The sequence below is a fragment of the Pan troglodytes genome, chromosome 2 (genome assembly GCF_028858775.2).
Source record: "Pan troglodytes isolate AG18354 chromosome 2, NHGRI_mPanTro3-v2.0_pri, whole genome shotgun sequence".
Lineage (NCBI taxonomy): Eukaryota > Metazoa > Chordata > Mammalia > Primates > Hominidae > Pan > Pan troglodytes.
Genome location: NC_086015.1, coordinates 67,784,189 through 67,811,562, shown reverse-complemented (window position 1 = coordinate 67,811,562; position 27,374 = coordinate 67,784,189). Strand labels below are relative to the sequence as shown.

Sequence of the window (27,374 nt, the reverse complement as noted above, 5' to 3'; positions counted from 1 at the left end):
GTACCTGACACACAATAGTCATGCAATAACTTTCTTTTTTCTTTAGTATATAAATATTTTTGATTATATACAATAACATAAACTATGCATAACATAAAATTTACCATTTTAGCTAGCCATTTTTAAGTGTACAGTTCAGTGGCATTAAATACATTTACATTTCAATAATTTTCTTTTGAATAAACAAATGAACAGTGATACTGGTTATTTGTACTTGAAAGTTACCAAGAGTCAGATGGTAACATTGCCCTTCTTTCCTGCAGACGAAGTTATACGGAAGCGTCTCCTCATTGATGGAGATGGTGCTGGAGATGATCGGAGAATTAATCTGCTAGTGAAGAGTTTCATTAAATGGTGCAACTCTGGGTCCCAGGAAGAGGGGTATTTCATTTTCACTGTTGTTTCCATACCAGTGTCCTAATGTGATTTTAGGCCCTATATTAAGGTCCTGTGAGTAGATCAAATTTTCACTCACCTTAAATGTACAGTGGAGTCAACTCTTAATTAACCAAGAGTAGATTTTCTTGGCCTTTTCTTCTCTTCAAAGGCCTCTCATATGTTTATTAAAACATGGAGAAGGCAGATTGGTAAGGAGAAATGAAGATTAAATTCAGACTCATTAGTTTGGTTACTTTTAGGACATAAGTGTTTAATAAGATAAAATATCTAAATGGAATTTTCTCCTTTGCTAATAAAAGGCTGCTGCTATGTATGTATATATTAAGTTGGTGCAAAATTAATCGTGATTTCTGCCATTAACTTTAATGGCAGAAATGACAGAAACCACGATTACTTTTGTACCAACCTGATACACACACACACACACGTATATCTAATCTTTTTTTTTGGGAGACAGAGTCTCATTCTATTGTTCAGGCTGGAGTGCAATGGCACAATCTCGGCTCACTGCAACCTCCGCCCCCCAGGTTCAAGCAGTACTCGTGCCTCAACCTCCTGAGTAGCTGGGATTATAGGCATGCAACACCATGACTGACTAATTTTTGTATTTTAGTAGAGATGGGGTTTCGCCATGTTGGCCAGGCTGGTGTCAAACTTCTAGCATTAAGTGATCTGCCCACCTTGGCTTCCCAAAATTCCAGAATTACAGGCATGAGCTACCACGCCTAACTATATTTATTTATTTTTTAACATAGTAAACTTTTTCTCATTTGAATTTGCTTTCCATATAAATAATTTTATAGAGTGAAAAAATTGTGGGAACAGAATTGTGAAGTTAAAAAAATATCTTAAAGTATTTCTAAAGTCTTTTAAACAAAATTCAAATAACTGTTTGAATAAAATGTGCATTGATAACAACAACAATCCCATCTTTGCATTTGTAACTAAAGTAGTTAAATTCAAGAATACTACATTTGATAAAAAGAAAACTTAAGGGACAGATATTCTAAATTTTAAATAAGCAAATGATTCTCTCAGAACTTGCTATAATTTAATTAGCAAATATTTGTCTGCATTATAACAGTTCACTTTTGTCAATCCACAGATATCTTTATTTTGGTTTTCTTTCTTTTTCATTAGATATAGCCAGTACCAACGTATGCTGAGCACGCTGTCTCAATGTGAATTTTCAATGGGCAAAACTTTACTAGTATATGATATGAATCTCAGAGAAATGGAAAATTATGAAAAAATTTACAAGGAAATAGGTAAAGAATCTTAATGTTTCTATCTGTAATTTTATTTTTTATGGTCTAAAGGAAACAATACCTGCTAACAATTTTCTTTGGTGGTAAAAGAATAATAACAATTACTGTATTAATGGAAAGAATACAGTAAATGTTAGCTATAAAAAATGTGTATTCTAAGATGATATAGTACTTTGGGTTACAGCTATTTTTTTCAAATACTAGTGTCTATTTTGTTACCAATAGAGGTTAATTTATAAATGCGTTTTAAAATTAAAAATGGATTATTGATTTTGTTACAACTATCTTTTAAAAAACCTTCTCATATAGAATGTAGCATAGCTGGAGCACATGAAAAAATTGCTGAGTGCAAAAAGCAAATTCTTCAAGCAAAACGAATACGAAAAAATCGCCAAGGTAAGGGTTTTGAGGGATTTAATGTGCAAATACATTATTACTGACTACAGTTTTCATGCAGTTTTTAATGTTGTGAGGTAAAATCTGCAGCCTGAATCAACCTGGATTAAAAAAAAAGATCCAAATTTTAATTCCTTAAAACTATATTATTCTTTAAAATAGAGAAGGAAGTCTGTGTTGAAAAGAATGTTTTTGCTGGATTACATTGATTATCCAAGTATTTCTTTTCTGTTTTTCTCTTTTTTTTTCTTATCCCAGTATTTCTTAAGTATTAAATTTTTACCATCTTGGACCCTTTTGCCTAAATAATGTTATGGTTAATCAGCAGAGGCAATTTACATAAATATACTAGATTTATGGTTTGGGTTTTTTGTTTGTTTGTTTAATAGAGCTACTTTCCAAAAAATGAAATGGAAAAGAATTTAAACTCTGAGTTTTCATTAAGTACAAAGCAAGCAAACATTTCTAGACTGCCTAGAATATCTAATAAGAAGGTTAAAGTTGAGTTTTGTTATAATCTCTTGTTTTTAAGTTAGAGTATATCCTTATGTAGTTCCTAAATACTATTTCAAGATAATTTTTAATGTTAGAGGCACTGCTCTTCTTATAATGTAAATTGAAGAAAAGTAAAAATAAAAAATATAATGTGTAATCACAACTGTTACATTGATATGAAAAACTAGAAGAAAATAGAAAATGTTAATGGTTATTTTGAAGTTGTGGGTTTTTATGGCTTAGGTTCTTTTCTCTGTTTTTGTGTTGTTTTGTTTTGTTTTACATAGGGCATGTATTATTTTGTAATTCAAAAAATTTGTATTCAGAAGAATCATACTTTGAATTAATATGCTCAGTTCTAAAACAATGAATTTTCACTTTTTAATGAACTAATTAAGATGAAGCTTAATTTCCTCTTTTTACAAGTTTTTTTTTCAGTTTAAAATGTGTATGGTGAAGTTTTGGTGCCCTATTTACAGTAACATATACCAACTTAGTATCAGTTCTAAAGTCATCTAAAAATATTTTGCAGTGTTTTCGTTGGTTAATGAGGCTTTTAAGTAAATCCTGCCACTCATCACTTCATAAGAAAGCTTAACAGGAGTTACATGACTTATCTTGGAGGTCTCAGTGGAGCAGAAAATAGAACCTGAATTTTAAGTTATTTGCAAGTTTCTGAAATCTTAACTTTTGGAATGAGTGAGAAGTGTAATTTGCTGTTGACTAACAACTCAGATTAATGGTAGGGTATATTCACTGATTTTATTTTATTTTATTTTACTTTTTGGACAACTAGTGAGTAAGATCCTTCTCAGAATCAGTCTATTTGATAATCAGTAATAACTTAAATTTGCTTATGCTTATGCTGACCTCTTACGTTCTGTCCAGGACATATAAATGGAAAAAAAGTGGGAGCTAAAACCCCTGTTTGGAACACTTTTGATGTTATGTATCATTATAATTATAACTCAGTTAACTAAAACTGGCAATACTCATCTTTCAGTGATTTCATTTCTTGATGTACTAGGAAAGTGATTAGGAGAGGTTTGTGATATTACACATTTTGTTTTGATAATTCACATTCAAAAAATCCTTAGTTTGATAAATATTTTTATGTCTTACAGAATATGATGCTTTGGCAAAAGTGATTCAGCACCATCCAGACAGGCATGAGACATTAAAGTAAGTGTAGAGCTTTACTTTGAAAGGAACTAACCTTTATACATAAATGCTCAAAAACTACCCTAGGCATTTCATTTTTGCCGAAATAAATACGTTTCAAAAGGAGGGGTCAGATATTCAATATTATATTTTCCCATACTTCTCTGTTAGATTTTATTTTCCTCTAACCTTACCAGCTATATGTCTAAAATAAATGCATATAATATGCATCAATATCACAATGGATAAATAGAATATGGTCTTCATATATTAAAATATTGAATTTCAGTTAAAAAGAATAAACTAGTTATGCCCTTTTAAAACACAGCTCTCAAAACATAATCAGTGAAAAGACACATAATAAATTTTAAATTATATTTAAATTCCTGAAACACATACAGAATAATAACCATTTATAAAAGTTAGAACCCCCTTTCAAATATTATATACCAATACTGTGTATTATTCAGGGATACAAGTATATGCATAAAAAAGAATAAGAATGATATAGTAGTTGCCTGAGTGGGAGGTAGAGGAGATAAAAAGGCCCAGGATAGAGGACTAGGGGTAAGATTCAAAGGGTATTTCGAGTTAATTGGCAATGTTTTATTTCTTTTACCAAAATAAAAAACCCTCGAAGTTAAACTTCACAATATGTATCATTTCTTGGGTCTTGTTATTCTATTATCTGTATTTTTCTGTACTTTAAAAATGGATCCAAAAATGTAATTTTAATGAAAGTAAGTCCATATTTAGAAGTTAAGAAGAAATCATCCTCAGCTTTAAAAGTTTCACCATAATGGAGTGTTAAGCCCTTTTTTTATTTTAAAAATCCTATCTAGTAACTTAAAAGTTAGGTATTAATTGTAAACTCTTTTCCCCCATTCAGCAAAATGTAACACTGTTTTATTATTTCCAGGGAACTAGAGGCTCTGGGAAAAGAATTAGAGCATCTTTCACACATTAAAGAAAGTGTTGAAGATAAGGTATTTGCATATATATTTAGCCTTCATGATCTGTCTATCTGTCTGTCTATATATCTATATATACAGGTCATTTGTATAAATTTTTTTCTTGTTAACACAGCTGGAATTGAGACGGAAACAGTTTCATGTTCTTCTTAGTACCATCCATGAACTTCAGCAAACATTGGAAAGTAAGTAGAAATAGTCTCAAAGTAAATGCTTATGAAGATTTTTTAAATGACCAAGGGATGTACCTTTTGAAATATACATCTTGGAGAGACAGTATACCTTCAATTTCTGAACAGTATAGCTGGATGACGTTAGAAGGTACTCATGTTCAACTTTCTTGAATATATGTAGAAAAGTCTTAATTTGTAGTAATATAGGATTTAAACATACACATAGTGGTTTAAATTAAGAAAAATTCAAGGATGATAGATTTGGAATCTTTCTTGGTTCACTGTAGTTGACTACTATAATATAACAACTCAGGACCCAGGCAGGCAATAATAAGGAATCAGTACATAAGAACATTTGCATACCCACTGAGTAGTGGGTGCTTTGGGGAACTGGAGACTTGCTCTTTATATTCACTGTAGACAAGTGGAAATTTTTGTGTTACCTGATCTTCTGATTGTTTTAAAGAATAGCCTAAGACCCATTTTTTCTTTTCTTTTTTTTTTTTTTTAAGACAGTCTTGCTCTGTCACCCAGGCTGGAGTGCAGTGGCACAATCTTGGCTCACTGCAATCCTCACCTTGCAGGCTCAAGTGATTCTCCTGCCTCAGCCTCCCTAGTAGCTGGAATTACAGGTGCATGCCACCACACCCAGCTAATTTTAGTATTTTTAGTAGAGACGGGGTTTTACCATGTAGGCCAGGCTGGTCTTGAATTCCTGACCTCAGGTGATCCACCTGCCTTGGCCTCCCAAAGTGCTGGGATTATAGGCATGAGCCACCAGACCCTGCCTGGATTTTTTTTTTTTAAGTGAAGTCTATCACATAAATTTTAAAGTTTGATTCAACTAGTAGCCATCTTAGCTTTAATTGTATTGGCTAATAAAGGATAAACATGTTTTCATGTGTTCATCGAATATAAAATATAGGGAAACTTGTCTAAGGTTTTATGTTTCCTTCTCAATTACAGATGATGAAAAACTCTCAGAGGTAGAAGAAGCTCAGGAAGCAAGCATGGAAACAGATCCTAAGCCATAGACAGGCTAATTGCCCACCACTCCCAGGAATATTGAAATAGCTACATGACCATAATGTGTTTAAAATGTGGTATGCTCTTGAGATATTTAAAGTTTTGGCAGTAAAATACTCTGTTTTTAAGTATGAATGTATTTCATTCATATTTCCTCACACAAAGGAAAATGACTTCAGTATAGATTTGTTTTTATTAAAATGCATTTTTTATTCTTAAGTGGTAGGAAGCAACATCCAATAATGCTTAATAAAATGCTTTTAAGCTGCATATGTTTGTGCTCATTAATATTCTAGGTAGTTTTTAACTGGTAACATTGATTGGCTTACAAAATAAGTTGAAAATTGTTAGAAGTTGGCATTTCTAGGATGTACATGGGAAAATGAGCCAATTTCTGGAAATAGTTACACTTCTGAAAACGGAGTCTATGAAGAGGCTTTAGGAGGACCATAAACCTGTGAAATTACATGCAAAATGTTAGTGGTGTATGCTTATTGTGGAGAGAGGTTCCAGGCTGTTAAAATTCGCTGGTATGGGATGTAATTATAAGATGCAAAGTAAAATAGTGCACATTACTTTATATATCTCTCCTTAATATGAGAGGAATATGGTTCTCAAATGTTTTGTTGATCTGTTTTCTCTACTGTTTTGTTCTTTAGGAATCATTTTCAATAGAAAAAGATGTATTGATAAAGTGAAGAGTGTTTGAAGTAAATAGTTTGTTAAGATTGTTTTGCGTAGGCCAGGCATGGTGGCTCACACCTTTAATCCCAGCACTTTGGAAGGCTGAGGCGGGCAGATCACCTGAGGTCAGGAGTTCGAGACCAGCCTGACCAACATGGAGAAACCCCATCTCTACTAAAAAAAATACAAAATTAGCCAGGTGTGGTGGCACATGCCTATAATCCCAGCTACTCAGGAGGCTGAGGCAGGAGAATCACTTGAACCCAGGAGGCGAAGGTTGTGGTGAGCCAAGATTGCACCATTGCACTCCAGCCTGGGCAACAAGAGTGAAACTCTGTCTAAAAAAAAAAAAAAAAAAAAGATTGTCTTGCATAAAGAATTTATAATCTTTTTAAAAATTAAGCTAAGGCGGAATCACTTGTAATTTTCTTAAGTATTTCATTATATGTGTAATACTTGTTCAGCTCCATCCTTATCCATTTATTTTAGTTCAGAAACATGACACTTTGCATGAATCATACCTTAATGATGTTACATTTTTGTAATTTTAATAATAATTTTTATCTTTAAAAATGAAAGTTTAAAATTAGCTCAGTTGTAGTCATATTAAAAGTGTCATAATACCTATAAATGCTTCCTCTAATTTCATCTGGCAAGTCATGGGAGAAATTTCTTTGCAGAATTGCTATGCTGTGACAATCGTTTTTATTTTCCATTATTAGTAAGAATTATGAAACAAAAATTTGCCTATATTGACTCAGAATTAAAAATCCATTTTTCTTTTTTTTTCTTTTCTGAGACAGGGTCTTGCCCTGTCATCCAGGCTGGAGTGCAGTGGCTTGATCACAGCTCACTGTAGCCTTGACCTCCCAGGCTTAAGCAATTCTTCTATGTCAGCCTCCCGAGTAGCTGGGACTACAGGCAACACATCGCCATACTCAGCTAATTTTTAAAAATTTTTCGTAGTGACAGATTCTCACTATATTGCCCAAGCTGGTCTCAAACTCCTGGGTTCACGTGATCCACCCACCTTAGCCTCCCAAAGTGCTGGGAGTATAGATGTGAGCCACTGTGCCCCAGACAAATACCGGTTTTTCAAAAAAGATATTTATTTTTTAAAGGACTATTGGGTAGAATTTTTTTAAAATGCTGCCTCCGTATCCCCACCCCCATTGATTAATTCACTAGAGAGATTTATTCAGGATTAAGTACCAAAAGATAAGAATCTCTTGGAAGACAACTTTTATTTATTTTTTTATTTTCGAGATGGAGTCTTGTGCTGTCGCCCAGGCTGGAGTGCAGTGGTGCGATCTCGGCTCACTGCAGCCTCTGCCTCCCAGGTTCAAGCAATTCTCCTGCCTCAGCCTCCCGAGTAGCTGGGATTAGAGGCGCCCGCCACCACTCCTGGATAATTTTTGTATTTTTAGTAGAGACAGGGTTTCACCATGTTGGCCAGGCTGGTTTTGAACTCCAGACATCAAGTGATCCACTCGCTCGGCCTCCCAAAGTGCTGAGATTACAGGCGTGAGCCACCACGCCCAGCCTAGGGAAGATAACTTTTAAAGAATCAGGAACAAAGTCAGAAGCAGCAGCAGGTACATGGGAAACACACATTTTTTAATTTATACTTCCTCATGGTTCTCTTGGATATCCTCTGGAACTGTTTAGAAGACTGAAGAATTTCATCCCCCAGAAACTCACACTGTTGAAGCTCAGCATGTCTTTGGGCCAGTAGCTTCATGGATTTATCAGTCACTGTTTCTATGAGGTCATCCACCTATGACAGATAAATACAAAGAAATGAAGCCATGTGTTGGAAAGCCTTGTCAAAATCAAAGGGATAGTTGCTTTTCCTGAGAGAAGAGTTCGGAACTGGCGGACATTTTGCAAGTCTTAAAATATTATTCTAATTCAAGTCATAGCAAATGGAGCTTGAAAGCATACATTTACCACCCAGTGATAAAGACAATCTCAGTTCTTCTGAAAAGAAACCTATGTATATGCCTTCATTTTAATTGAATTCATTTAATATTTATCAGGTACACAGCATCATCCTAGGTGTCCTTAGCAATCCTTTAGCCACTTTCAGAATGCCCCCCTGCTAACATTATTTCTTAATGCTAATCATTAATTTCATCCCACACCCATGCTGTCTAGCAGGGCTGTGCGTTTACTTAAGCCTGGCTCTCTGATGCTTCTGAGACTCAAAAGTTAAAAGCCTTTGTCCACTACCTGCATTTGAAGCTTTCCTACTGTCAAATCTGATTTTCGAAGGATGTTTTCCATGCCACGCTTCTTTTTTTTAAGTGCTGGAAAGTGTGGTCTCTTTTTTGGCGAATATGGCCCCTATGGTAAAAATGCAAAACACATCAGATTAGGAACTACCAACATTATTTATGTGATGGTGCTTAAACAAGAGTTCTCACCCTTAGGACATTATCTTATAAACTGAACATTTGCCACATAACAATATTGGATTGCAGACTGTATTCATATTATTCTCCACACCCCAAGTATCTTCTTTGTGCCCAGAGCTCTCTTTGAAGAGATCTATAGGGTACAGAGAAATGAGATTGTCTGGCTCTGAAAGAATATACAGCATCAGGAAAAAAGCAGGTCATTCGTAAGGGGAAGAAGAAGAAATTGCCTCTGCAGCTGCTGAGCACAGTAAGAGTGTGGGGCCGTTGTGGACCAGTGCCCCAGAAAGCTCATTATCAGTGGATCTAGTTGTTAATTTGGTCTCGTTTCTGCAGGTTTCCTTATTTTCACGGCAGTCACGTCTTCAAACATAAAAAGAAAGCTCTGGGTTCTTTTCACCCCATGCCTGATACTTTTCCCATTGTCCCTGGCTTACTGGTTACAAGTACCTGTCCTAACAGTGTTGCAATTGGAAATCATTCCCAGGTCATGGCTCCAAGCTAATATGCCCTTTTTAGTCTTACTGAGTTTACTCTTCCTTCCCCTTGTGCTTAATAATTAGCATTAGGACTATTGTAAGACCTACACAAAGTAGGATATGGGACCACATCTGGGTCCTACCCTTTGCCTTTACAAATGGAGTCTGCTGAACCACTGCTACCCTGCCAGCTTGCCCAGCTCAAATGTCACTTGCAGAATCTTCCCTGATCTATCTAAAGTAAGACCCCTCTTTTTTCTCTTTCATAAAACCCAGTACTTTTTCCTGTTAAGCAACTAGCATACTAGCATACTTGGCAGTTACTACATTATGTCTGTGTTTATTGAATACAACTATGGTAAAATCTAGTGCCTAGGCAAGTTTTGTAAAGCAGGACTAGTTGGGGCTGGTATGGACTGAAGAGACCACACCTTCTGCAGTACCCTGGCGCAGCTCCTGTTTGTTGCCATGAGGAATTGGCCTAGTATTTTCAAATCTTTTTATTTTTCAAGAGAAAGTAGAAAACCCAGAATTGTATTAGAAATATCCTAATTTCTAAATGTAGACAATTAATTCAAATACATATATATATTTTAAGATGAGGTCTCACTCTGTTGTCCAGGCTGGAGAGCAGTGGCATGATCATGGCTCACTAAAGCCTTGACCTCTGTGGGTTCCGGTGATCCTCCCACCTCAGCCTTCTGAGGAGTTGGGACTAAAAGTGTGTACCACCATGCCCAGCTAATTTTTACATTTTTTTTGTAGAGATGGGGTTTTGCCATGTTGCCCAGGCTGGTATCAACCTCCTGAGCTCAAGAGATCCTCCCTTACCAGCTTCCCAAAGTGCCAGGATTACAGACATGAGCCACCACACCCAGCCAATTCAAATATATTTTTGAGAACATTCTGAGGGCTAAACAAAACATTTTTATAGCTAGTTGACAACCTCTGATCTAACACCATTTGATGGACAGAAATTCTTAATCATAGCCAAATTGCTCCATCTTTATCTTTATGATTATTGTTATGTGTGTCCTAAGAAGTGTTTCTCTATCCTGAAGTCATGAAGATATTCTTATTGTCCTCCAGGAGTTTTAAGATTTTTGCCTTTTCCACTTAAATCTATAACTGAACAGAAATTAATCTTTGTATATGGTGTGAGATAGGGATCAATTTTCATTTTTTTTCTATATGAATGCCCACTTGTTCTAGCAACATTTGTTCAAAAGATTATCCTTACCCCACTGCTGTAGTATGGTGCTATGGTTTAATGTCTATCTCCTCTATTTGACTGTAAGTTCCACAGAAGCAAGACCATGTCCATTGGATCACCCTATACCCCCCAAACCTACAGACTGCCTAAAACATAATAGGGGCAAAATGAATACGAACCTAGCACACAAAAGGCAAAACTTCAAAACTAGTATCAATGCACTCTGACAGTGGTGTTCAAGAGCAGCACTGTTCAGTGGAACTTTCTGTGAAGATGGAAATGTTCTGTATCTGTGCTGTATAGGACAGCCACTAACTAGGTGCGATTGTTGGCCATTTGAAACGTAGCTAGTGCAACTGGGGAACTGCACTTCTAATTTTATTTTATTTTAATTAACATAGGTGGTGACATGTAGCTGTTGACTAGCATATTGGACAGTACAGTTAGTCTGTGGCATGGCAATTACTACTAAGGACTCTAGAGCCAGGTGTTCCTGGGTTTGAAACTTGGCTCTGTCACTTACGTGGGCAAATTACTTAAACTCTCAGTACCATCCCTAAAATAAGAATAATATTGCTACCTACGTTATAGGGCTATTGTAAGGATTATCTGAGTTGATATTTTTAAAGCACTTAGAGTTTGGAACATAGCTTTAAGGTAAGTCTTGTATCTAAAATAATAATAATAATAGTTCATGGTTCTATTTTTGAAAAATAGTCTGGGCAATTTAGGATCAAACATACATACGTGGCCAGTAACGGTGGCTTACATCTGTAATTCCAGCACTTTGGGAGACCAAGGCAGGTGGATTACTTGAGGCCAGGAGTTCGAGACCAGCCTGACCAACATGGTGAAACGCTGTCTCTACTAAAAATACAAAAATTAACCAGGCATGGTTGTGCACGCCTGTAGTCCCAGCTAGATGGGAGGCTGAGGTAAGAGAATCACTTAAACCCAGGAGACGGAGGTTGCAGTGAGCTGAAATTGTGCCACTGCACTCCAGCCTGGGCGACAGAGTGAGACTCTGTCTCAAAACAAACAAACACACAAACAAAACCCATGCATACCTATGGATAAGTAAAAGCATTGGTTTGGAGAGTCCTAGATAATCTACGCTGCACTGTCTGTGTTGTACATATGGCTATTTACATTTTAGTTTCAATGAAAATTTAAGATTAAAAATTCAGTTCCTCAGTTGCACTGACCAGATTTCAAAGTCTCAAAGCCAAATGTGGCTAACGGCTACTATATTGGACAATGTATACTTACATCTTCACAGAAGGTTCCACTGGACAGTGCTGGTCTAATGAGTTCCACTCCACATAGTATGCACAGATAGGCCAGAATGCTAATATACTAACATTTGAAGAGTGAGAAAGTCAGTTATAAAAATCCAAACTCCATCCACTGTTGCCCAGATGTAGTAGAAGCTGAACAGTTTGAGCTTAGAAGTAGAAGAATCTGACCCAGAGAGTACCCTAAATTCTTGGAGAGGAGACAGAAGCAGCAGATTTAAAGGCCTTATTGTGGAGGACTCATGGTAGGACAGAACTTGGTTTTTGCAAAATCTCTAGACATTGAGTTATGTGTAAGTCTTCAGAGGCAAATTCATTTAGCGTTTTACCTTTTGCAGTCCTGAAGGAAGAGATGTCACAGATAACCGCTTGGTGGTTCTCCTGGCCCGAAGGAGTGTGTTTCCCTGGGTTATCTCCTCTGTCTCTGCCTCTACAACATCAAGTTGTATAGTCGCTTCAAGAAAGGGGGAAAAAGGAATCTGTAAGGATCACAATGAGGAACACATTCTTCCTATTAAAAATACAGTATTCTTAGAAGACAGCATCACTTGCTGCTTCAGTGGCTTTTTTTTTCTTTAGAGTTAAGAATAAAAAATTGATTTGCTCTTCCCAATCTTACACTTTCTCCTGCACGCATTTGCCTTTTGTTATGGTCATGACCTCAGTGGACACCAACCCAGTCTTTGACAAGGTAGCCACCTCTCTCTCTCTTCGAGATTTAAGTTTTTCCCCTGAACCATTGTGGAATTAGAAAAGTAACCCTCTAACATGCAAGGCCCTCCCTTGGGTATTCATTGTGGATTAAAGCAAATTTTCTATCTATTTTCGAGAAATGTGGCTCAAGGCTCAGTCATTTACATACCATTGATTTGTCTTTCCTATATCCAGGAGCCAGGTGAACTTTGGATTCCTTAACATTTTAAAACATATCAATTCAGTGCTTAACTCCATAAATGTATTTATCAAGGAAACTTTAAAACACTACCATAAATTTAAGACTAGTATGGTAAACAGGCATTAAAATTACTATGCTAAAAACAAAACTATGTTATTTTTTGCAGAAGGCACTAAACCTGAGGTTACTCTCTTTTTCTTTTTTTTTTTCTGAGATGCAGTCTCGCTCTGTCGCACAGGCTGGAGTGCAGTGGCATGATCTAGGCTCACTGCAAGCTCCACCTCCCGGGTTCAGGCCATTCTCCTGCCTCAGCCTCCCGAGCAGCTGGGACTACAGGTACTCTCTTTTTCTTAAAAAAGGGGGTCACTAAATGAGACATTTTCCTTGATGTATTCAAAAGGATGACAGCATTGGGGAAAGGGTGTTTGCAATTTGCTGTGTGTTACACTGTTCTTCATGCAGTGTACACACCTAAAATCATCTTGTTGCTTAAAGTCCATTGATAAGGACTTCTCTGGGAGCCTCAGACCTCAATGAATACATTAGCCTACTTGACACTTCCACTTGGCTATTTGGCAGGGACCTTATGTCAGCAAGTCTAGCCAGAACTCATGACTTATTTTTCAATCCAGGTCCATTGCTCCTTATCTTAGTGAATGATGCCTCCACCTTCAAAGCAAGTGCTCGATCCAGAAATTTTTCCCTCTCCCCAACCCTTCACTGTCCAACTCTTCCCCAACTCTTGTAACTTCTACCTATGCTTATTTCTCCCTTTATCTCCCCATTCCCACTGCCATGACTAATCCAAGCTAATGTCATTCCTTGCCTGAAAGAATGTATGGGTGCTTATTGTTCTTCCTGCATTTGCGCTTACCCTCATCCAATCCAGTCTACACTAAAAGATAACCAAAGCTATCTTTTAAGAATGCAAATCAGATTATATAAATCCCCAGCTTGAAAGTATCTAATGGTTTCTTATCACCCTTAGAAGAAAGTTAAAAATTCTCAATGTGTCCTATGACAGACACCCTTACTACCTAATTCAACCAGCCTCTCCTTAGCTCTCTGTGTTCCAACCTCCACTGGATTTCTTTCATTTCCTAATTGTGCCTGGTGATCTCTTGATATTGTGACTTGAACATGCTCTCCCTTATTCCTGGGAAACTGTTCTCCCCCCTCCACCTTGTGTAAGCCATCTTTATGTCTTAGACATCCTTCAGATCTCAATTTAGTTGTCCCTTCCTTGGGGAAGCCTTTCCTGAGACCCCTCCCCTAAAGTTAGAGCACCTATGATTTCTTTCAATAGCATCCTGTGCTCCTTTGGAACAAATGTAATTTTCTGCATGTTTGAAAGCCTCTCCATGAGGGAGGGACTATGTCTGTTCTATGTGCTACTCTATCCCAAATATTGTGGCTGTCATATAATAAGTACTTAGCAGATATTTGTTAAATAGATAAAAACATGTTTTGAAGGTCAGCAGGGAAGAGCAACTGATTTGGGGCCACAACAAAGGGTATTAATGTTTGAGCTACATCCTAAAGGATGAGCATGTTTTCTGGAGAGATCTTAGTTGATATTTGTTATTCCAACTAAGATAAAAATAAACCAGTGCACAGATTAGGAGTAGAAATTTGATCCTCTGTTTTCTGCTGGATTCTTCAATTCCAGCCCCAGCAATATAGAAGCATGTCCTCTTTGCTATTTTCAACAGAAGTATACAGCTCACTCCATACCAGGTAATTGCTAGATGCTTGGATGCTTGTATTAATGACTGCTTTTTCCAGAACACAGAGTTTGTTTGAAAGTAGTCGGCTGGAAACCATCAGGTTTTTTTTTTGTTTTTTTTTTTTCCTGGAAAAAGCACACATCAGTTTTGTTGCCTGATCATGGTGTGTAAAATGTGAGGTTGTATGTATATTTATATATACTAGAAGGGCTGTGTGTTTCCTGATTCTGTGCTGTGAAGGACATTAAAAAGCTACAGAGGATATATAGAACAGTGAAATTATTCTGTATGATACTATAATGGTGGATGTATGTTATGACAGGGTATGACATAAAAGTAGGTATTTGTCAAATCCCACAGAACTGCACAATATAAAGGGGGAACCCTAATGTAAACTATAACTTCAGTTAATAATAGTAATATATCAATATTGGTTCATCGATTGTAAATGTACCACTCTAAAGCAAGATGTTAATAACAGGAGCTGTGGGGATCAGGGAAGGGAGGGCATATATGGGAACTCTACATTTTCTGTTCAATTTTTCTGTAAATATAAAAGTGCTATAAAAATAGACTTTTTCTTTTTTTTTTTTTTTTTTTTTTTTTTGAGACAGGGTCTCTTTCTGTCGCCCAGGCTGGAGTGCAGTGGCATAATCTCGGCTCACTGCAATCTCCGACTCCCAGATTCAAGCGATTCGCCCACCTCAGCTTCCCTAGTAGGGACTACGGGCACATGCCACCATGCCTGACTAATCTTTTTTGTATTTTTTGTAGAGATGGTTTCACCATATTGCCCAGGCTTGTCTCAAACTCCTGGGCTCAAGTGATCCAACCGCTTTGGCCTTCCAAAGAGCTGGGATTACATACGTGAGCCACTGCTCCCGGCCTAGACTCCATTTATTTTTTTAAAAGCTACAGATGAGAATGCAAACATTGGTAGTATTGTTAGTCATGACTCATAGGATGCCAAATGGCATTATTACTAGTTGCAAAAACGACTTAAAGTTAACAGTTCAAATATTAATTCTTTCACACAGTACATAGAAAGTAAATGCAATAAAAGTGAGCATTCTTTATGACTTACCAGTTATACATTTTATTCATTTAATTCTCACTACCCCCTCCACTGTTAGAAGTAGCCATGTGAAAGTCTGCATCACTACTTTTTCCAGAAACAAAACCAAAAATCCCCCTTGATTTTGATTTTCCAATAAATATATATGTATATATGAATATATACACACATATATATTTAAATAAAAAGTGACTTTAAACTGATTAGAACACTGTTTAATTGAACTGGAAGGAACCTCCAAGGCAATCCAATTCAATGCTTCTCAAAAGGTATGAGCAAGGCTCACACCTGTAATCCCAGCACTTTGGGAGGCCAAGGCGAACGGATCACCTGAAGTCAGGAGTTCAAGACCAGCCTGGCCAATATGGTAAAACCCCATCTCTAGTAAAAATACAAAATTTAGCTGGGTGTGGTGGCATGCTCCTGTAGTTCCAGCTACTCAGGAGGCTGAGGGAGGAAAATTGCTTGAACCCGGAAGGAAGAGGTTGCAGTGAGCCGAGATCATGCCTCTGCACTACAGCCTGGGTGATAGAGCGAGATTCCATCTAAACACACACACACACACACACACACACACACACACAACGGTATGAACATACAAGCCAACTGAGGATCTTGCTAAAGTGTGGCTTCTCACTCAAAAGGTCCCAGGTAGGGCCTGAGATTCTGCATTTCAGACAAGCTCCTCAGGGATGCCATACTGGTGTAGCAAGATAATCCATCCTAATTTCACTCTTCCTCTTGGCCTCAACCCAAAGACAAATTGCCCAAATATGATTACCATTCTCTGAGAGCTTTCTCATTTTTGCTGTAAATAACTTGGGAGATGAAAACTCCTTGACAATCCTAGGGAGAAGGCTCTGCGTGTTTGACAGGAGGACTTCCTTATGGTCAGTGGAGCCCTGTTGGCTGGCACATGCTGGCTTGCTTCTATACTTGTAGGACAGCATCCTCCCAAAAGCAGTCTTCACTTTCGTCTTCAAATTACTTTTCTGATTTTGCTGGCTTTCATGAAATCCCATGTCACTATCACTGGATGATTCCTCTTTAGGGACCAATTCATTTTGTTTCAGTAAGTTGGTAAACACAGCTCTATGCCATCTAAACAAAATAAAAATGGTTCATATTAGGGAAACTGAAAAGTTAAAAGTGAAAAATTTAAATCATTAAAACACAAACTTCAAATGTGAACCAATTATACAATTCAGAAAAAAAAAATGAAATTGAAGACCAAGAATCAAATCACAGAAAAATAAAGCCAAAGCAACTACTTGGCGTTTTGTTACCAAATTATAGTAATCTGGCTGCTATTTAATTTAAACACAGTACTGTTAGAGGTAGGTTATATTATTATCTTCATTTTACTTATGAGTAAACTGAGACATGGTTTAAATTAATTGACCAAGGGCTGAATGCAGACTTTAATCCAGGTCTGACTGTTGGAATCCATTAACTTATATTGGCAAATTGGCAATCTTATTTCAATGATAGTTTGACATAGTTTTTGCTAGATTTGGCAGTTTCAAAGTGAAAGTAATAAAAGATGAGAGAGTCTGCTAGGGTAGTCAATGAGGAGTAACCTCCAAGGCCCCATAAGTACTGCATTTACATAAAACACTCATTTAGATAACATACTGTAAACTCATATATAGTGACTACGTGTACCATCTTCATAATTTTGGCATATTTTATTATACACAATAGACTAAACAATAGACAACATTTCCTGATAGCTTTCTGTGTGCTAAACACTCTTCCAAGTGCTTTCATGTGTATAACATAATTTAATCTTTATATTCTCATCTCTACTTCACACATGAAGAAATTAAAGCTTGGAGAGATTAAATAATTTATGTCCAGATTATCTGATCCTGAGGTCTGTGTTGTTCACCACTGTGCTAGAGTATCACCTGTACGGTGATACAATTATTACCTAATATTCTTCCTCAATTAACTATTTTTTGTTAGCTTCACCCAAAGTAATAATATCCATGAAATTTCGGTGTTTTATAAATTAAAATTTTAATGTTGAGATCATTATAGTTTCACATGCAATTGTAAGAAATACAGGGAGGGGGCCAGGTGCGGTGGCTTACGCCTGTAATCCCAGCACTTTGGGAGGCCGAAGCAGGCGGATCACGAGGTCAGGAGATCGAGACCATCCTGGCTAACACGGTGAAACCCTGTCTCTACTAAAAACACAAAACATTAGTCGGGCGTGGTGGCGGGCGCCTGTAGTCCCAGCTACTTGGGAGGCTGAGGCAGGAGAATGTTGTGAACCCGGGAGGCAGAGCTTGCAGTGAGCCGAGATCGCGCCACTGCAATCCAGCCTGGGCGACAGAGCGAGACTCTGTCTCAAAAAAACAGAAAAAAAAGAGAAAGAAATACAGGGAGATTCTGTGTGCTCTTTACCTAGTTTCCCCAAATGGTGACATCTTGCAAAACTATATTTTCACAACCAGCATATTGACACTGAAACAGTCAGAATACAGAACATTTCCAGTAACACCAGGATCCCTCATGTTTTATAGCCACATCTACTATCCACTGGTCCCCCCTTTCTTAAACCGGCATCTATGAATCTGTCTTCTGTTTGCGTAATTCTCGTCCTTTCAAGAATGTTATGTAAATGGAAATATACATCATGTAATTTTTTGAGATATGCTTTTTTTCACTCAGCATAATTCTTTGGGCATTCATCCAGATTTTGTGTATTAATTGTTCATATCTTTTTATTGCTGAGTAATAGTCCATGATGTGAATGTACCACACTTTGTTTAACTATTCACTGATTGAAGGATATTTGGGTTGTTTCCAGTTTGGGGCTATTATGAATAAAGCTGCTATAAACATTTATGTATAGGTTTCGTATGAACATAAGTTTTCATTTCTCTGGGTGAAATCCCAGGTTTTATATTATGCTATCACATTGTATTAAATATATAACATATATTTCTAATATGGATTAAAACAAATTTATAACCATTAACAATGTTCTTCATATATTACCTAAAATATCTCATGTACCATCAGTAGCATATGTACTACTCTCCAGGAAAACACTGTTCTAAACAGAACCCAAGTCATTCAGCCTTTTTCTGTAATTATATATGGGAAGTGGTTCAGTGACAGCCTAGACACTGGAGTTGAATGGTATTGGTTTAACTCAGGACAATTCCTAACTCTGTGACCTTGGGCATGTCATGTAACCTCTATAAGCTTTGGTCTTCTCATTTGAAAATGGGCATAATCTTTTCAGAATTATGAAAATAAAAGGAAATAATTCATGTGTTTGGAACCTTAAAAAGCATTCAATAAATGATACTTTTTATTACCATGTGGATCAGAACAGTGGGGAAAAGCCATTAACTTATGGGGAAAATCCATTAACTTAAAAGGCAAGCAGGGAGCCCACACTAGAGGGCAAAATAAGGGAGAAGCTAGCAGCCTCCCTTCTGGGACCAAGGGCAGGGTTCTGCAAAATGTACATATACGACTTCTAGGGGGTGCTATTCAATTTCATCCTTAGACTTGTGTATAGTTATTATAATGATTTTCTGGCAGATGGCAGTAAAATGTCCTGAGGAGGGAGCACCATTTCCTAATTCACCCAGAGATAACTTATGGGTAGGATTAATCTCCCGTAGACCCCTCTGAGACTCCTTTAATAATAATTTAATTTTTAAGTGATTCTACTACTATAAACATGTACACACATACACATACTCTGACACAGAACAATGCAAATACAGTTTCAGGAGATTCAGGAATTTTGAAGACCACCCATGTTAAAAGCCCAGTTCTAAGTGGTCTCAGAATCTCTAGAAGGTGTTTCCCATTCCCATCCTCCCCACTCTCATCCCCAATCTATCTAGAACATAATTAACTAAGGTGATTTAGCTCCAGAGCCTAGGAACACACTGCTGCAATTTCTGATATGAGCAGAACCCTCCCCTTCTTAAGTTTTTAAATATTTTTGTGTTGGTACTGAATTTATTTGGTTGTATTGCTTCCCCCGGAGTGCCTACTTTTCATTGAAAGTGGAAATCTCTGCAGTATTTTATTTTGTCCATGGAAGTTCACAAGCTTGGTCTTTGATGCTTCCAGGACTCATTAAAACACCTCACTTCTACATGTCTGAACTATAGCCCATGGACCTGATAAGAGAGAAGCCCAAAGAAATTGGAAAATAAATCACCACACTGACTTTCCAAATTAAAATATATTATATTTTGGATGTTTCATACCTGTCTATATGGTTTTGTCATTGGCAAAAAATAGCAGGTCTAAGGCAGTTTTAACGTTACATTAAACAATGTGTCCATAGTGAAATGTGATTAGTACATATTTCAGCAGCCCAAATTGCTGGGATAGGAGAAAGAAAGCACTGATCGTGGACCTATTTCGAAGAATGCACTAATGACTTTTCAAAATAATAGTATGTTCACGGGATGTGAGATGTCCAAAATTCTGATGCTGAAATATCAACATAGGATCAGAACTTATTTTAGTCTCCTATGCCACATTGAAACTTAATTTCGAGTGGAAAGGAAAGGTTTTCCCTGTTACAATTAAGATGTTTCTGATCATAAAATGAAGCTTACATTGTCACACTAGATTTCTTGATCCAACGCAGTACCCTCCCCGCCAATCCATCCAGAGTCCTCATTCCTAAATGCAATGCTTAAAAGGACATGCCACTATGCCAAACCCAAAGACTCTCATTTGACAGAAAAGGAAATGAATCTCTGTTACCTTTCTATCCCCTTCCTTTTGAATGAGCCATTTTTCTTCTTGAGTTGCTGGAATCTTCGGCACTGTCCAACTTTTCTGTAGGCAATCTTAAAGGGTTCTGGTAGATACAGCTGAGGTTGGGCCATTGCTCTCAACTTCACCTGTAGTAGCCGTTTTGGATTGTTTTAGTTCTTGAACTTACAGACTTCAATACAAAATCATCCAGTGACTGAATGTACTGTCAAGGTGTGGGCTATTCGGAATAAAATATGTAGGAAATTTTTAGAATCTTTCCCTTATTCCCTTCCAGGTGTTAGAGACATTATTTGTGGGACTGGCCCTGTTTACAACTTCACAGAGGTCACCAGTGATGTATTTGACAGAGCTGTGTGAAATTCCATGGACCTTTGTGGAACACTTCACAGATTCTTGAACAAGGCAAATACAGAAATGATGATCTGATTGCCTCAATGCTGGCATTTGGATAGAAAAAAAAAATCAAACAACAACAACAACAAAAAACACCCATGCACTAATTGACCACCACATTCAGAAGTGCGTATTTGAACTCTGAAGTGGTAGGGACCTATAGGAATACCAACGATACGTTGATTAACACAAGTTGAGCTTCTGTTAGATCTCTCAGTTACAGCTGGTGAATGTTCTCTGTGTCCTGTGGGACACATATGACAAGGCCAGTTGTTGTTTGGACATCTCAAAATGTACCCCAAGGGTGGTTTTCATTACATCTTGGAATTTTGCAGTGGTCTCTCAAAGTACATTGCTAAATTGAGGACCTGATCCACCCCTCCCTTCCAACATTGCCCCATTTATTTCGTGGTGAAGAGCGAATTCTGCCTGTGATGGAACTTCTCACCACAAGGTGGCAGCAGACACTAGGATTTATTCCTGTTACCCTCTCGCGGTTTGAGTTGTTCAGTCAAATAACTAGATGCTTAACAAGAAAAACTCCTCTAGAAAGGTTCTGGGAGTTACAAGAATTACTCTGCTTTCTGTGTTTGCATTAATCAATAATCTGGAGCAACTTCTCAAGCTTTCAAGTGCACACAAACTTCCTGGAGGTCTTTTTAAGATGCAGATTTCGATACAGTACATCTGGGGTGGGATCCAAGAATTTGCACTCCTAACAAACCCGCAGGTGACGCTGATGATGCCAGACTGCACTTGGAGTAGTGAGGGTCTTGTATGTTTCAGTACTGGGGAAAAGAGCTTTAAAATGGTCTAGAATGAAGTGTATAATGTTAAGGGGCTAAGAGAGTGGGTTTGGGAATTATGCATGAGTTCTCATTTCTAGCTTAGCGATGTGACCTTGGCCAATTCATTTTAACCCACCCATGCTTGTTTTCTCATCCCTAAAGTGGGACAACTCATAGTGCCCAAGCCATAGTTTTATGGCAAAATTCAAGTGAAATAGAAATTCCGCTTCAGCAGGGAATGAGACCCAGGAATCCATATTTTAGGAGAGTGGGTGCAGATGTTCCTCTGTCCCTTATTTGAGAAACGCTGAAGTAGAGCATATCTAATATGCCTTGGCCAAATGGACATATGCTCCTCCCTGGTCTGTTTTTCCTCATCTGTTGGCATCCTCAGAGCACAATAAATAATAGGTGCTTGAATAAATGAATACATGAATATTTTCTTTAGCAACAGGGCAATATCTTTCATGCAATTATTGGCACTCCTGTCTTAATTCTGTTGTATTTCATCAATTATCTAGATGAATGAGATGAATTTTATGCTAGGAAAGAGAGCTGTTTTTTATTTGTGCATGGGTGTCTATGTACATGTCTCTGTGTGTGCATGTCTGCATGTATGTGTGTATGTAATAGGCTGAAACACTTGCTGCTGTGGCATCTGTGACAAAACTTGTAGGTTCCCAAAGGAGTCCTGAAGCAGATGACAGAACTAGAAGGAGTGGGATGGGGGGGGAAAGAGTTAGAGTATAGAGAGACATCAATTTTGAGCTGTGTCTGGATTTACATTCTAGATCTACCCCTTCCAAGCTTATGGGTCCTTGGGCGGGTAACGAAAACCTCTTTGGACCTTCATTTTCTCGTTCGTAAAGCAGGAGTAATAACTGCTACCTCCCAAGCTTCTTTGAGTCATTCAGTTATTTAACAAATATTTGAATGCCTAGTGGTTCCCAGGCACCACCCTAGACACCAGGGATACTGCAGTGAACAACATACACAAAATCTCTGAACTCATATAACTTAATATGCTGTGGGAGATGCAGGTAACAAGGAAATGAACAATTTAATTTCAGCTGGTAGTAAATGTTATGAAAAAAGTAAAAGAGGATGATGGGATAGAGTGACTGAGGATGAGGAGTGACTTTAGATGGAGCGTTAGGAAAGCCTGTCCAATGAGGTCATTGGTCCTGAATGCTGAACAGGGAAAAGAGCCAATCGTGTGAAAATTTGTGTGACCCAGGCAGATGAAACAGCATGTGCCAAAGCCCGGAGGTGGAAGAAGCCCAATGTCTTTGAAAATGTGGAAGAAAGCGGTCAGGTGCGATGGCTCACGCCTGTAATCCCAGCACTTTGGGAGGCCGAGGTGGGCAGATCACGAGGTCAGGAGATTGAGAACATCCTGCCTAACGTGGTGAAACCCCCATCTCTACTAAAAATACAAAAAAAATAGCCGGGCGTGGTGACGGGTGCCTGTAGTCCCAGCTACTCAGGAGGTTGAGGCAGGAGAATGGCGTGAACACGGGAGGCAGAGCTTGCAGTGAGCCGAGATCGCGCCACTGCACTCCAGCCTGGGTGACAGAGCAAGATTCTGTCTCACAAAAAAAAAAAAAAAAAAGAAAAGAAAAAAAGAAAAAAAAGGAAAGAAAAGAAAATGTGGAAGAAAGCTAGGGTGGCTGGAGCAAAGAGGTAGATGTGTGTGATAAGCTGGAGGGAGGACCAAATCTCTTGAGTCCTATAGATCAAATTAAAGATTTTGGTCTTGATCTACAGAGCAATGGGGAGTTGTTGAGGTTTTTTTGGTTTGTTTGTTGTTGTTGTTGTTTTTTAAACAGCATCTTACTCTGTCACCCAGGCTGGAGTGCAGTGGCACCACGCTCACTGCAACCTCTACTTTCTGGGTTCAAGCGATTCTTGTGCCTCCTGAGTAGCTGGGGTTACAGGCACGTGCCACCACACCCAGCTAATTTTTTGTATTTTTAGTAGAGACGAGGTTTCACCGTGTTGCTCAGGCTGGTCTGGAACTCCTGAGCTCAGGTGATCCACCTGCCTCAGCCTCCCAAAGTGCTGGGATTACAGGCTTACTGAGGGTTTTTAGGGAACTTGTTCATATATTTATTCAGGGAAATGGAATTCAGTTGTGAAGAAAATGACTAAAATCCTTGCCCAGGAATTACAATTCTAGTGGAGGACACAGACACCAATATGTTAACCAATAGAAAATTGTTTCAGGTACTGACAAAGTATGCTATGAGACAAATAGGAAAAAAAAAAAAAAATCAACAAAGAAAAAAGAATAAAAAATAAATAAATAAAAAGAAAAACAGGCCGGGCACGGTGGATCCTGCCTGTAATCCCGGCACTTTGAGAGGCCGAGGCAGGCAGATCACGAGGTCAAGAGATCGAGACCATCCTGGCCAACACGGTGAAACCCCGTCTCTACTAAAAATAGAAAAATTAGCTGGGCATGGTGGCGCACGCCTGTATCCCAGCTACTCAGGAGGACGAGGGAGGTTCACACCTCCTCGCTTGAACCCAGGAGGCAGAGGATGCAGTGAGCTGAGATCAGGCCACTGCACTCCAGCCTGGCGACAGAGCAAGACTCTGTCAAAAAAAAAAAAGAAAAGAAAAGAAAAGAAAAGAAAAAACAAACAAATAAAAAGTAGAAAAACGTGGTAGAAAGTGACTGGGAGTGGGCACTCCTCCAAAATCATCAAGAAGGATCTCTTAAGGAGGTGGTGTTTGAAGTGAGACATTTAATGTTGAAAAAGAGACAAACTATGCTGAGATCTGGGAGAGGTATTTCAAAGACAGAAAACGACATGAGCAAAGGTTCACATGCAGGTGCAAACCAGGCATGTCTGAGGGCAGGAAGAAGAGCAATGTGGTGGGAACATAGGTGACATGGGGAAGGCATAGTTATGCATACGTTTTTAAAATATTGCTGTGTGCAGCTTGGAGAATACATTGGAGAGGAAAAAGTGAGTGTTGAAAAGTCATTAGGTAGGCACTTGGTCCAGGCCGGCAACAGATGGGGGTGAGGAGTACCAGAAGTGTGCAGATCCAGGCAATATTTAAGAAGTTAAATACTGAAATGAATTGGGATATGGGGGAGATACAGTTTGGATATGTGTCCCTGAAATGAACTGGGATATAGGGGATGATACAGTTTGGATATGTGTCCCTGCCCAAATCTCATATTGAAATGTAATTGCCAGTGTTGAAGGTGGGGCCTGGTGGGAAGTGATTGGATCATGGGGCAGTTTCTCACCCATGGTTTTGTGGCATCCCCTGTTACTGTCCTCATGATAGCAAGTGAGTTCTTGCAAGATCTGGTTGTTTAAAAGTGCGTGGCACTCCCTGCTCTCTCTCTTGCCCCTGCTTTCACGTAGTGATGTGCAAGCTCCCACTTCGCCTTCAGCCAGGATTGTGAGCTTCCAGAGGCCTCCCAAAAAACAGATGCTGGTGCCATGCTTCCTGTACAGCCTGCAGAACCATGGGTCAATTAAACCTTTTTTTTAGTAAATTACCCAGTCTTGGGTATTTCTTTATAGTAATGCAAGAACAGCCTACTATAGGGGGTGAGTAGAGAGGAGATACTCAGTTGGGGTGTTAAGTTGTTGCTGTAGTCCAAGGGTTTAACTAAAGGGGGAACAGTGGAACTAAGGAGAAGGGCACCCATTCAGGAGTCCCCCATCAGTCAACTCTCTTTATCAACCACCCTTCACAGGACATGGCTTGGAGCTATCCCTGTGTGATCATTCCCCGGACATTTGTAAATGTCCCTCTGAAAAGCCAAAAAGCCAGCTGTAGCAGGACAAAATCTGGTCAAAACACAATCTCCCTTGTTCTTAACAGTATTCTTCCTTTGAACATGTCTGAGATTGCATAATCCTATTCAGGTAACCATGACAACAGTTGACTCCTATTGAGATAGCAATTGATTGAAACCTCTAAGTCAGAGATTGCAAACATGAATAACCGCAGGAACCAAGCAGGGAAATGTGAGAAGCAGTGGGTGGGGTGTAAAAGGGAGGGGTGGGAATTGTGGTAAACTGTAGAGTACTGGACCAATCCAATTCTATTGAACTTCAAATCTTTAAGAAGACTCGCACATTTAAAAATGTGATCTGCAGGCCATATTTAGCCTGTGGGTCACCAATTTGCTGCCTCCAGAGATGCTTTCATGTTAACTCTCTGTTCAGCCAGGTATCTCCCATCAGTGCTCCTAAAGGTGATTTTCCCCTAAGCTTTAAGTTAAACATACTCACAAGCATTCAGTTGGCTCCTGGCCCGTTATTAGACTGTTTTTGCATCTTCTTGCTATCTGGTTGCATACTAACCTTGCCTAGCAACTTGTAAGCCCTCTGCAAACTTGGTAAGCTGAGATTCTAGATTTTTATTCTGAGTCTGGGTGAAGTAAATACATAGAGTAGAACAGGACAATGTCACTTTAGTGACCCGGAATCATTGTTAAGCAGAATCCTTTGATACATGAGTTTCCTGAAGAGTCCTCACTAATTCTGGCCACCCCAGTTTTACCAGGATTTGGGAGACCTTTGCATGTGGGGAAATAGCAACTGGGGGCTTTTCCACCTGGCTCAAGCAAATCCTCTTGCTGAAGCTTTTGCCCTTTTGAGAGAAGGAGGTATCACTTTACAGATCACTCAGCAAGAACTGTGTCTCGGGAAGTGTATAGAGGGTGCCTGGAGACACAGTGTTTCTCCTGGGAAGACTCCTTACCAAGGGGTGAACTCCCCAGAAGTCAGCAAAGGTGCAGCTGGAGTAAAGTGTCTTCGAAGAGCCAACAGGCTTCCAAGTTAAATCATGCCTTTTTTTCATTTGTTTTTTGTGTTGATTGCTGCCCCAGGTTAGTATTTCTAACTTAAGACTCATATAGCTTTGAAATAATTATTTGGTAGTCTATCAGTTGGCATTTACTCTCTAACTTCTCAGTGTTGGCCTTTAAAATTGTCCAGTGCTCTGGGCTGTACCCCACTGGAAAAACAACATATGAATCAAAATGTCCTCTCAGATGCTGTTGATATCAATGGGAGTAAGCTCTTTGGAGAGCAATTTGGAAATACCTGCCAGCATCTGAAATCTTCAGCCTCAGAGCCAGCATTCCACCTCTGGACAGCTATCCTACACAAGTACACAATGATATAAGGATATATGTAGTTGTATTTGTAATAACAAAAGCTAGAGGCAACCTATATGTCTACCAATGGAGGATTAAATGAATGGTGCTTCATGCATACTATGGGTATTGGAGCCATTAAAAGAAGAAGGTTGGTGTGGGAGTTCCGACGCGCAGGTAAGGAGGTAATCTGTGGTGTACTGTGGAGTTCTGTGGAGGCAGGATGTGCTAAAACTATGAACACAAGAAGATCTTTTTAAAAACACCTATCTACATTCACATGCCAACAGGAATAGAAAATCCTGAAATAATGTATAACAAAGATTTAACTGATTGTTTCTGGAGATTACGAGTGAAAGTGGTAGAGCAGCAGAGGTGGGGAGAAATATGTAGGAGATTTAAAATTTTTTACTTTATAGACTTTACTGTTTGACTTAGGAAAAGACTATGAATTACATTTATGCTAAAAAATTAAACCCAAAAGTTTAGAAATGAATCACAAAAATTTTGAATGCATGATAACAACGGTTTAAATTTTTTTTCTCTCATTATGGCATGAATTGATTCATAAAATAACTCAATTGGTGAATTCAACCATTTGCTTTAGAATCAACC

The 27,374-nt window shown here is 38.4% G+C and overlaps 2 protein-coding genes and 1 long non-coding RNA gene across 13 annotated transcripts in view; 2 read left to right on the top strand and 1 right to left on the bottom strand.

Moving 5' to 3' along the window:
- The window catches only part of THOC7 (THO complex subunit 7), a 30,392-nt gene extending 24,233 nt beyond the window's left edge, over positions 1–6,159 (top strand). For 8 of the 9 annotated variants that reach the window (XM_063806890.1, XM_063806886.1, XM_063806889.1 and 5 more), the window contains 7 exons: positions 264–381; positions 1,540–1,667; positions 1,977–2,063; positions 3,683–3,740; positions 4,639–4,705; positions 4,806–4,875; positions 5,830–6,159. In XM_063806890.1, the coding sequence (XP_063662960.1) occupies positions 1,559–1,667; positions 1,977–2,063; positions 3,683–3,740; positions 4,639–4,705; positions 4,806–4,875; positions 5,830–5,897 (459 nt within the window). In that variant the 5' untranslated portion in view covers positions 264–381; positions 1,540–1,558 and the 3' untranslated portion in view covers positions 5,898–6,159. The remainder of the gene's footprint in view (positions 1–263; positions 382–1,539; positions 1,668–1,976; positions 2,064–3,682; positions 3,741–4,638; positions 4,706–4,805; positions 4,876–5,829) is intronic. The other variant, XM_016941457.4, reaches the window with a different exon arrangement.
- A 1,907-nt stretch (positions 6,160–8,066) lies between these two features.
- Positions 8,067–22,334, bottom strand: C3H3orf49 (chromosome 3 C3orf49 homolog). The gene is made up of 5 exons (XM_016941441.4): positions 20,430–22,334; positions 16,456–16,775; positions 12,307–12,431; positions 8,806–8,919; positions 8,067–8,350 (listed from the first exon to the last, which is right to left on the bottom strand). Exons 1-5 carry the CDS (start codon positions 20,552–20,554, stop codon positions 8,153–8,155), a joined length of 882 nt encoding a protein of 293 aa, XP_016796930.2. The 5' UTR covers positions 20,555–22,334; the 3' UTR covers positions 8,067–8,152.
- LOC134809567 (uncharacterized) overlaps positions 13,087–27,374 on the top strand; it is an 80,563-nt gene continuing 66,275 nt past the window's right edge. For 2 of the 3 annotated variants that reach the window (XR_010155630.1, XR_010155629.1), the window contains exon 1: positions 13,087–13,208. This is a non-coding gene — a long non-coding RNA (uncharacterized LOC134809567). The remainder of the gene's footprint in view (positions 13,209–27,374) is intronic. The other variant, XR_010155628.1, reaches the window with a different exon arrangement.

Excerpts from the sequence above, each read along its gene's own strand:
- C3H3orf49 (XM_016941441.4), bottom strand. The coding sequence starts at position 20,554 with ATGGCCCAACCTCAGCTGTATCTACCAGAACCCTTTAAGATTGCCTAC. Across the intron at positions 16,776-20,429 it reads AAAAGGAAGGGGATAGAAAG|ATGGCATAGAGCTGTGTTTA; the intron begins GTAACAGAGATT and ends TATTTTGTTTAG. Across the intron at positions 8,351-8,805 it reads TAGGAAAGCTTCAAATGCAG|GTGGATGACCTCATAGAAAC; the intron begins GTAGTGGACAAA and ends TATCTGTCATAG.